Source organism: Salmo salar, chromosome 25, assembly GCF_965601325.2.
Source record: "Salmo salar chromosome 25, fSalSal1, whole genome shotgun sequence".
In the NCBI taxonomy this organism is placed as follows: Eukaryota; Metazoa; Chordata; class Actinopteri; order Salmoniformes; family Salmonidae; genus Salmo; species Salmo salar.
In genome coordinates this window covers 15,799,918-15,809,861 of record NC_138315.1, presented here as the reverse complement: position 1 = coordinate 15,809,861, position 9,944 = coordinate 15,799,918, and the positions used below count along the sequence as shown (strand labels likewise).

Sequence of the window (9,944 nt, the reverse complement as noted above, 5' to 3'; positions counted from 1 at the left end):
AGTTTCCAACTGTTTTCCAAAAAGAGAACAAAGCAGTGCACTGTGAATTAAAGTAGCTACTCCTGTAATAAGTCTTCCGCCAAACACACTCAAGTGTTGACTGTAATTTCAAAAGGTAAGTGTCAGTGTTAATGAGAGCATGCTCACTGGAAATGGTGCAGGTCAAATGTAGTACATTATCAAAGGATTAATAGCAATGAACCACCAAAGATTCACCTCACATTTCCTGCGTGGTGCCACAATACTGAACAGAAAATACAGGCACCAACTTCCTTGCTACTTGAGTGACACCTGAGAACATTACTATTTGCACTGTAAAACATAGCTGGAAAATAAGAGAGAAAGAGCAGAGCGAGAAAGTGCTTTAATAGAATTGATTTACAGGTATGAGATTCCCATTAGACAGTGCTAATTGTTTCCACACCATTAGTGACAGTTATCTAATGAAGGATATAACCAGGCACTGCAGGATATCACACAGTCCCTCTCAGCCCCGGGGGGGGGGGGAGTCAACAGCTCACTGTGCCCTCTCCACCCCAGGGGCATGGTGGGACAACGACGGACTACTAAATAGTCAAGAGTAACCGTGACCATTTTAAAAAAAACTTTCCAACAGCTGAGACTAAAACAGCAGATAAGCCTTAATGAAGTTAAAACCAACTAACCTTTACACATTTGATATATTTGGTTTATTCAGAACTTGCAGGTTAAAAGCAAACGTAACTATAACCATTGAAGAAATTCATCATAACAGTATAAACAGTGAGGAAGACTCATATCAAATTACGTCATGTAATTGATGTTAAAACTTTATACATTTAAAACAATGTAAGAAAAAAAATAACACAGAATCAGGAGCAATAGAAGAATTCACTGTTTTGCATTACGGAATATAGAGATATTTAACATAACGCTGTCAGTCAGGTCCAGAATCAGGTGACGGCCTCCGTGGTTTACTGGCTCTCGTCCATTTCCTTTTTAAGGCTGCAGAGAGAGAAAGAGCCATGTTTGAGTTCCCAGCACAGTAGCAATCACAGTACTAATACGATTGAAGTGCTTCAGTAGAAAGAGCATTTACCTTTTTAAGTAGGCATGGACGTTGTCATAGCCGTGGTATTTAGCCAGGTAGACCAGGACTCCAGTGGCACAGCGACCCTCTCTGGCTCTACAGAAGCTGCAGTTACAGATCCCTCTGCATGTCGGACACTCCCACTCCTGCAACATACCAAGGCGAGTTCAACCAAGGCTGCACAACAGTCAAAGAATGAGTCACCGTTTCATGATGGCTTGGGAGTAGAACGGTGCAGTACTTACAGGATCCAGCAGGGCATCTCGGACCTCCTCTCCGTAGCGGTTACGGAGACATGGGCCACAGAACTGACCCCTCACCCCCACACACTCCGGGTTACGGCAGTTGGTCTTGGTGTCGATCGTCTTCTGGCGGCACTGGTGGCAAGTGGATCCCTAGGTCAAGAAATCAGAGGGGTGAATTTGCTGAACACGGCAGTACGAATGTGAAACCTTGCGTTTGAGAACCACTGTAGGAGAATGGGAACTTACAGTGAAGCTGTTGTACACCTTCTCCCGCACGTTGTTGGCGATAAGGTCCAGCTCCATCTGGGAGATGTCCTCCACAGGCCGCACCACATGAGGAATAGCTAGCACCCCGCTGTAGTTGCGCCGACGGGGCGCCTTCTATAAACACATTCACAAATATATCAACCAAACTTACAATTCCTGGAGTTCAGATTCACTATTGTTGAACAGCCAGATCAGGAAACATCAAAATATGACACTCATCTCACCAACCAAACAGGTGACGATGAGTGTCAACAAGGGTATGGGTGTGCCACTCACCGCCTGATCCACCTCCTCATAGTAGGGGCTCCTGCGCACCAGGTTGAACTTGTCCTCCTCTTCCTCTAGAGAGGGGCTGGGGGGGCCGTCCACCAGGGTGCGGGAACGAGTATGGGGCCGAGAGGTGCGTTCAGGGTTCCTTATACGGGTTCCTAAGGCTCCCAGAGACTGGCGGGGGGCACGGCGAGGCTAGAGAGGAAATTGAAACATACCCAATCAAATACAATAAAAAATATAAAAAAATACAGTAAAAAATAACAACAAAAAACATGGCAGCTAGACATCAATAGTCAAATCTTCGGTTTTCTGATATGCGTTTTATAGTACAGCCTCATCCTCCATCTTGTCCCACTTACCGTATTCGTCATAGGCAGGGATGTTCTTCTGGGGAAGACAGGTATTTTGTTGAGTTCTGCCATCAGCTTTGCAAGCTAAACAAAATAATTGAAAAAGAAAAATGAGCACTCAAATGTCACTCAGCAGGCAACTGCCAGAATGACTCCTGTGAATGAGCCCGTCCTACCATTGCTTTGTTCTCCTTAATGTTAATCGCCCTCTTGTCCATGAAGCCTCCCTCCTTGGAGTCAGACTCTTTTTTGGGCTGTTTAGAGGGCTCTGCTGCAGTAGTCTTCTGGGTGGCCCTCCTGGTGGGGAACTTCATGGCCACCTTCAGAGTCCGGGACCGACGGCCCTTCCTCCGAGGCCCCACTGACTCCTCCGAGTCAGAGTCCACTCTCTGAAACACACATGAGCAACATTCTGAAAGGTTATGGTTTATAGTAGCCACCATTGTGTAATAAAATTAAGCTGGTAATATCAAGACCAAAAAAATGACAAATAATCACCATGGCACTCATTTCACTGCTGAAAGCATTCTCGAACCCAGTGAGAGACTCTTCCTCCGAGCTAGCCTCAAACACCTTGGCTCTCTCCGCCACCTTCTTAGCTTCTCTGAAGCTACTTTTCTGCACAAAGTGAAACCACAACCTTCAGTTGCATTAACAACAAACTCATTAAAATGAGTGAATATGGTAAAACATGAATTCTAGCTGGATGGAAACGTAACAATTCGGCTAACCGTGTTGGCAAAGCCACCATCCGAGCCAAAACTATCACAGCTGTCATCTGAGGAGGAAGAGGATGTCTCCATGGGCACGTTGCGGAAGCTCCGCAAACTCATCCTGATGGAAGGAGGCTGGGGAGCCTGCTGGAGCTGGAGAGACAAGCGGAAAAAGTTAGGAAAAACTGAATGGATAGAAGTTCAGACCATAGACAAACACAGTGAGTACTATTGGTTTTAGAAACTGCCTGCACACTGCTGCCCTCCTAGACAGGGAGAGAAGCAGCAATACCTATGGCGGTAGGGGTGTGACTGCAAGATTCATTCTGGACACCACAAGGTAAGTTAGCTAATGTGCAGCTATATCACGGCTAACACAAATGGATCTTACAAGGTCATTGAAGCTAGCTACAGTAGCCAAGTAAGATTCACTAACTTTGATTTAGGATACAACCAACATTTGAAAAGACAAAACTTGTCAGGATAAAATATGAATCTGAGTAGCCAAAAACGGTGGTGTAACTAGTTAGTAACCACTGAAATGGCTGATTAAAAACATACCTAGTTAACGTTACTTAATTTTTTTTTTTTTAACTGTCTAGATTCACACATGGTAGCTAGTTAGCTAAGCAGGATACTTGATTTGAAGCAAAGGCAAAGCAACGGTTGCATAGGCAGTCTGCAGCAACTTTTGCGGGAAATATGCAACAGCTTGACTAAAATGTGAGCAAGAAAATAGAAGAGTTGACGTTAGCTAGCCACAAGTTTACCACAGCAGATTTGTAGGTAGCTATCATTCTCTGCAGCTATCTAGAAGTACCCTGTAACTTTTTGATATAGTTATTCAAATAAATATGTAATTATACATTCCTTACCTTAGAGCGAGATGGAGTCATTTTGTTTTCTTGAAAGTTTTCTGCAAAGAAAGTCAACCAAAACTCGTGTAGACGTTTCTGCAGTCCTTTAATGAATGCAGAGAAAGACTTGCAGATGGGACTGAGAAACTTCCCGCGCCAGGAAAGTGTCCTAAAAGGTATATAAACTTTTTTTTTTAAATACGAGCTAAAATGAAAATGGAACACACAAATCTGCGACACAACAAATTAGAAAACATATCTTTTTTTAAATACTGCTGTGAGAAACATATTTTGTTTTACAAATATTTGAAAATATTCTGTCATATACTGATCCACCAACTTGTTACCTTTCAAGTACTACGACCTGGCGCGAAATCATAGCGTAGAACTGTGCATAAAGGGGCGGGTTTATAGAAAAACTCCCGCGTCCTTGGATAATGAGAGAATCGTATTGTCTTCATGTATGTTTATCTTTCTTTTTTTTTTTACTCTACATATAGTTAAAACCTATATAAAACATCTATTTTTAAGCATCAATACGTACATTAACTTTTCTATATTGTAATAAAAGGCACAATTATCTCTCATAAATAGAAATATTACAACAATGTAGTCAATACAATTTACAATAGCCTTATATAAAACAGTTCACATATACAACTACAAATGATATGTAGCCTTACATGTTAAACAGAAAAGATATTTGAGTGCACACAGTACAATTCAGAATTCAGCCCTAAGACTGAATTGTGTGCATTCCCTAAATCACAATTCTCCCTAGCTCAAATGCCTCCTAAAAAGATCCCTCAAGAGAGAACGTTTAAAAATGTATATTTTTGAAGTAGTGCGAAGGATAATGTTCAAAGTAAACCTGCTGTCCAGTCTATTCAGACATGTAAACAGTTTCAAACAGCGAATGATCCTCAGCTTCGACCACTACAGCCACCTCTACTCCCTCTCCTCGGTCTTCCTCTGACCTGTTTATTGTCCTGTCGCGGTAACCTTTTCTGGCGCTCCACTTTGATCCATCCCCCCTCACTGACTTTAGCCCCCTCTTGCTCTGTACTGGGGTTTTCCACCGCTGGTGATATTCCCGGTATCACCCTGGGGCGGTTCTGAGCTACTACACTGTAACTATGGGACCGAGGCCTCCCTGTTTGCTGTGAGGTTCTGCTAGACTTATTCTGTGTGAAGTTGCCCCTTGTATTGGACCATGCACCTCTGTTGTGGCCCCCTGTCAATGAGTTTTTAAAGTAGCTGCTGTGCCTGCGGTAACCTTGCACTGCCCCAGCACTGAGCGGGCGTTCACGCTCCAATGCGCTCTCTGAGGTGGTGCTGGAGGGGCTGCTGCCCTTTGACCCCAGGTAGAGGGGGGAGAGCATGGTGGACAGGCCGGTGGTGGGGGATGAGCTGCGGGAGCACCAGGGAGAGAGGGAGCTGCGGTTGGGAGACCTCCGCACTGCTGCAGCGTAGGAAGAGGCTTGGTCTCCATACGCAGACAGGAACTGAGACAGGGTGCAGGTCTCTGAGCCACCGGTGGGGGTCCGGGCACCATGCTGCTCTGCTGCTGACTGGTTCTTCAGCTGCCTCTGTCTCAGGTTGTACATCCATCTGGGATCCACATCTGGAACAAGAAAGAACATCCACTGGAACATTTGTTCATTCTGTATTTAAGGCAGCTTTAAAAATGGGCCACGCTTTGGATGCAATGAAATCTGCATCCAAAGCACCATAGAAAGGAAAGTTGACCTTTTGAATCTGATCTGCTTCTGGGGTTCCCTTCTATGTTCAACTGGGTTGTTTCTATCAGCAGCTCCACAGTCTTGATCTCATCTCGTCCACCGATGGGGTTCCACATCACTGCATGGCTATATCTCGTAGACCTTGGTGATCTCACATCATTCTAGTGGCAAGTGTAGGGACACAACAATCACTGTAGGCGATTTTAAACATCAGATCACATTTACACGTCAAATTAAATTCACAATGCATTTCATTTTTTAAGACGTACCATACAGTACACTGTGAACCTACATTTTACTGTAGAATTGTATTATTGGTAATGACTAGCCTAAAGGTGGTGTAGTGTAGGCCTATGTAGTGCAATGGTTAGGTCATTGTAGGACTGTCTCCCTATAGGATATGTTTTGAATGACTAACCTCATAATTAACAATGCAGTCAACAACCTGATTGTCCCGTAGTCCAACTACCCATTTGTCCATCACAAATGGGGGCTGCAAGGAAATAGTTTGATAAATGGTAATTAATCATCATGCATAAGTTAGCTAGCACTGTGCATCTTCAACACTGCAATGACATCAATTCAAGGAATAATTACATTTATCTGGAAATACAATGAGGGATTTTAAATGTCATAACATTTAGCAAAAGGGTACGCTCCTTCAATGGTCATAAAAACCCATCAACAAAGAAATGTAAAGGACAAGTGACTGTTGATTTTAAGTCCGGATGCCCTTTCAGCACATGGCATGGCGTAATGCTTATGATCACACCTTGGTCATCTTCAGGACATCCACATCTTGTCTGTTGGCATCAAAGGTCACATCCTTGATGTACGTTATTGCAACTTCATCTCCGTCAAGTTCCATGTACATTTTCCATTTGCAGTCCTAAAAGAGAGAGATTGTAGGTCTTACAGTATATTTATTTATCCCTGGCTGGCTCCAAACTATGTTGCTTTCCGCAAAAAAAAACATAAAATACAACTGCTGTCAGTTGAGAACCTAACTTCATTTTTTCCTAAACCAACAGCACAGCCTAGAGGTAGTTCCTTAGAATTGAACATTTCTGTAATGTGAATGTATATGAAATTCTGATCAAATTTGACAGCAGCACAAGTTATGTTGTACTTTTAGATTTGAATTCTGCTTTCACCTAGTATACAGTGTGAGTTGCGTTCAATTAAGACAAATGTTTGAAGATTGAGTGCTTTCCCACACACTTTTTTTGATGTGCTCTCAGAATCACAGAGGATAGCATGTCTCTTGAATTATCATAGCATGAAGGATGACATATCAAGTGGTCAAACATGAATAATAATAATGAGAATATTAACAACCTATGCTTGCAAAGACATTTATTTTGCTTCAGGGGTAAACATAAGTTGCTATGGTGAATACCTAGTACTATTTCCTGCAGTGGATATGGTTTGCAGAATCTTGATACATGGTGCTATTTTTTGTGAAAAAATATAGAGTGTAATGCTAATGTTATTCCAGTTAGCTGAAAATAAACTCAGTATTTCAATATTTTCTGCTCAATGGACATAGGGATCAAATCCTCACTAGGAAATACAAATCTGAGCAAACCCCAACGCCATACTCCTTCTGAATATTGCATGCTGACAAAGCAGTAATGATTTTGCCATCCCCAAAAGCCAGCCACGAAGCCACAGGTCACTGCTTAACCACACAGGGTTCACGGTGTGGACCAATCTATTGTGTGGAGGATCACAGAAGAAGACATCAAAGAAGTGCCACTAACACACTCGTCTGAGGAGCCTCAGCCCACTCCTGCACCGTCCCCAGGGACTGGCCGGGGCTCAAAGGGGGAGCAAGTGTGAGGAAGGCTCTGGCTCCGAGACACACCAGGCAGCGGCCCTATGTCGGCCCTGGCCAGTCGCACCAGGGCCCCCAGGTCCACGTTGGTCTAATCACTCCAGCAGAAACAATGTCTGATAATGATGCCCAAGACCGGAGTGCGTCTGCTCTAATGACAACTCATACATAATTCAGCACCTTTCTCTTGGCTGCGCGGTGATATCCTCATTAGTAGGGGACCCTCAGTGGTTGTCAGATGGTGGCCGCACAATCGCAGGCCCTCATTTTGTCTTTGAGAAGTGCAGCTGCTACCATGACACCGCCAGCAAAGAGAGGCGGGGAAAAAAGCAGTGCGGGTTTGTTTTATTTAGTGCAAAAAAACCTTCCAGTTTGTAAAAACAAGGCTGACACAGAACCTGACACCAGGCAGGGGAAAATAATTAGCTCTCATTTTCTCAGCCTCCTGTTTCCTTCTCCCTGCTGTGTTTTCTACCCACTAAAGCACCACATGTCAGAAGAAATGGGAGGCAATTAGCAGGCTCGTTTCAGCCCCGCCGAACTCACTGAAAGGGGACTATTTATGATGGGACAATGAACAGCTGAAAGATTAAATAACATTTGCCTTTTAAAAAGAAAATGACTTCTGGCTAAATGGGCTATTTTTTTATGAAATTCAAAAAGCAAGTGGAGAAGCAGCCTCTCTCCAGCGTTTGAGACCCTAACAAAGGACGTTGAGCAAGTGGGGGTGGATGGGATGCATGGCTTTATATGAAATATTTATTCATCTGTTTCTCTTGTAAGGATATGTCTTGAAGGCAAAGCAAGCTCAGTGAAACAGTGGTCAGTGTTTGCTTGAGTTTGATGGGGAACATATGGGCATCTTTACCTAGAGAAACAGCATCTTGAAGATGAGCATTTCCATCTTGATATACCAGTTTCAATCTTATCTGACAACAAGTTAGCTATTACTATATGCATTTGAACCAAACTGAGACTAAATTATTTTACAGATACATTTGAAAATGCAGGGACAAAATATCAACAAAAAAAGTACCAAGACATCTTGGTTATTTGTCATAGAATATTTTCAGTGTCCATTGAAAACCTACTGAGTGACCTGTTCCAGCTTTCCAGTGGTGCCCAAACACCAGCTCCAGATTAACGATCTTCCTCCTCTCCTCCTCCTCCTCCTCCTCTACCCACTCATCCTGTGGAACAGAGATTTCCAGACTGAACATATTGTAACAGTAAACAATGCCAACCATTTCATAACATTAAAGATAAAGGACATACAGTACCTTCATTAGTGGAGGGAAGTGGAAGAGCCCAATGTAGTCATTGGTTAGCTTCTCAATTTCACTCTGTTGGAGAAAGCATGTTATACATATAATTTTAATAATTATACCATATGGACACATTGTGAAATGGCTGGCTATTTCATGCTAGTTTCAAAAGTAATATGGTACCTTGAGGTGCATGATGTGACCTTTGGACCTGACCCCCAGGTCTCGCATGTCTGTTTCCGTGAGCAGCAGCAGCCTCTTGCCAGTGATGTGGTTTTCCTTAAACAGGTCACCATACAGCTGCATGCCATATGCCCCCTCTTCTGAGAACATGGAAAACAAAAATGCAAATTAAAACACACACACACCAAAATGATGGGTTTATTCATTTGAACATAACTACAGTATAAGAAATCTATATGGTGACTTTGAACATACCAGCCCCAAATATCTGCTGCATCCAAAAGTACTGTGGGGATGGAATTGGAAAAGCATTATTATTCATAATCAATGGAGGCATAATGGTTATTAATGGTTAATTAAACAAAATAAGTAATCGATTGATTGTGTTGATACTGACCACATGTTCCTCTGTCCAGGAATGAATATGAAGGTTGGGAAGGAGCTGCGTGAAAAAGACAGAACTGAATTAGTAGTAGGGAATACTGCTTTAATGGTCACGTAATCCAAATGGGCACAGCTCAAAGAAAGAAATGCTGCCTATTCTTTATGTTTGGACTCTTAACACAGATTTTGCATTTAGCATTCATGTGTGTAAGTAAATAATTATGAACATCAGTGCATTACATACAGTATACATTACATATAGGCTTACTTCAGCCACGCTCAAGGTCCTAAACAACATCATAACCGCCATCGATAAGAGACATTACTGTGCAGCCGTATTCATCGACCTGGCCAGGGCTTTCGACTCTGTCAATCACCACATTCTTATTGGCAGACTCGACAGCCTTGGTTTCTCCAATGATTGCCTCGCCTGGTTTACCAACTACTTCTCTGATAGAGTTCAGTGTGTCAAATCGGAGGGCCTGTTGTCCGGACCTCTGGCAGTCTCTATGGGTGTGCCACAGGGTTCAATTCTCGGGTCGACTCTCTGTATACATCAATGATGTTGCTCTTGCTGCTGGTGATTCTCTGATCCACCTCTACACAGACGACACCATTCTGTATACTTCTGGCCCCTCTTTGGACACTGTGTTAACTAACCTCCAGACGAGCTTCAATGCCATACAACTCTCCTTCCGTGGCCTCCAACTGCTCTTAAAAGCAGGTAAAACGAAATGCATGCTATTCAATCGATCACTG

General features: G+C 43.1%; 2 protein-coding genes across 3 annotated transcripts in view; both read right to left on the bottom strand.

The window, feature by feature from the left end:
- Positions 1–347: 347 nt before the first annotated feature.
- LOC106586236 (cell division cycle-associated protein 7) lies at positions 348–4,678 on the bottom strand. The gene is made up of 10 exons (XM_014173288.3): positions 3,793–4,678; positions 2,936–3,070; positions 2,703–2,822; positions 2,381–2,593; positions 2,214–2,288; positions 1,858–2,046; positions 1,561–1,695; positions 1,315–1,464; positions 1,079–1,215; positions 348–984 (listed from the first exon to the last, which is right to left on the bottom strand). The coding sequence occupies exons 1-10, from the start codon at positions 3,811–3,813 to the stop codon at positions 954–956; spliced, it is 1,206 nt and encodes a 401-aa protein (XP_014028763.2). The 5' UTR covers positions 3,814–4,678; the 3' UTR covers positions 348–953.
- The window catches only part of LOC106586235 (mitogen-activated protein kinase kinase kinase 20), a 47,189-nt gene continuing 41,108 nt past the window's right edge, over positions 3,864–9,944 (bottom strand). The window contains exons 12-21 of one of the 2 annotated variants that reach the window (XM_045707774.2): positions 9,199–9,243; positions 9,057–9,087; positions 8,802–8,938; positions 8,634–8,696; positions 8,445–8,543; positions 6,289–6,405; positions 5,935–6,009; positions 5,524–5,677; positions 4,752–5,398; positions 3,864–3,943 (exon numbers count right to left, since the gene is read on the bottom strand). In XM_045707774.2, coding sequence (XP_045563730.1) covers positions 3,881–3,943; positions 4,752–5,398; positions 5,524–5,677; positions 5,935–6,009; positions 6,289–6,405; positions 8,445–8,543; positions 8,634–8,696; positions 8,802–8,938; positions 9,057–9,087; positions 9,199–9,243 — 1,431 coding nt within the window. In that variant the 3' untranslated portion in view covers positions 3,864–3,880. Of the gene's footprint in view, positions 3,944–4,751; positions 5,399–5,523; positions 5,678–5,934; positions 6,010–6,288; positions 6,406–8,444; positions 8,544–8,633; positions 8,697–8,801; positions 8,942–9,056; positions 9,088–9,198; positions 9,244–9,944 lie in introns of both variants that reach the window. The other variant, XM_045707772.2, reaches the window with a different exon arrangement.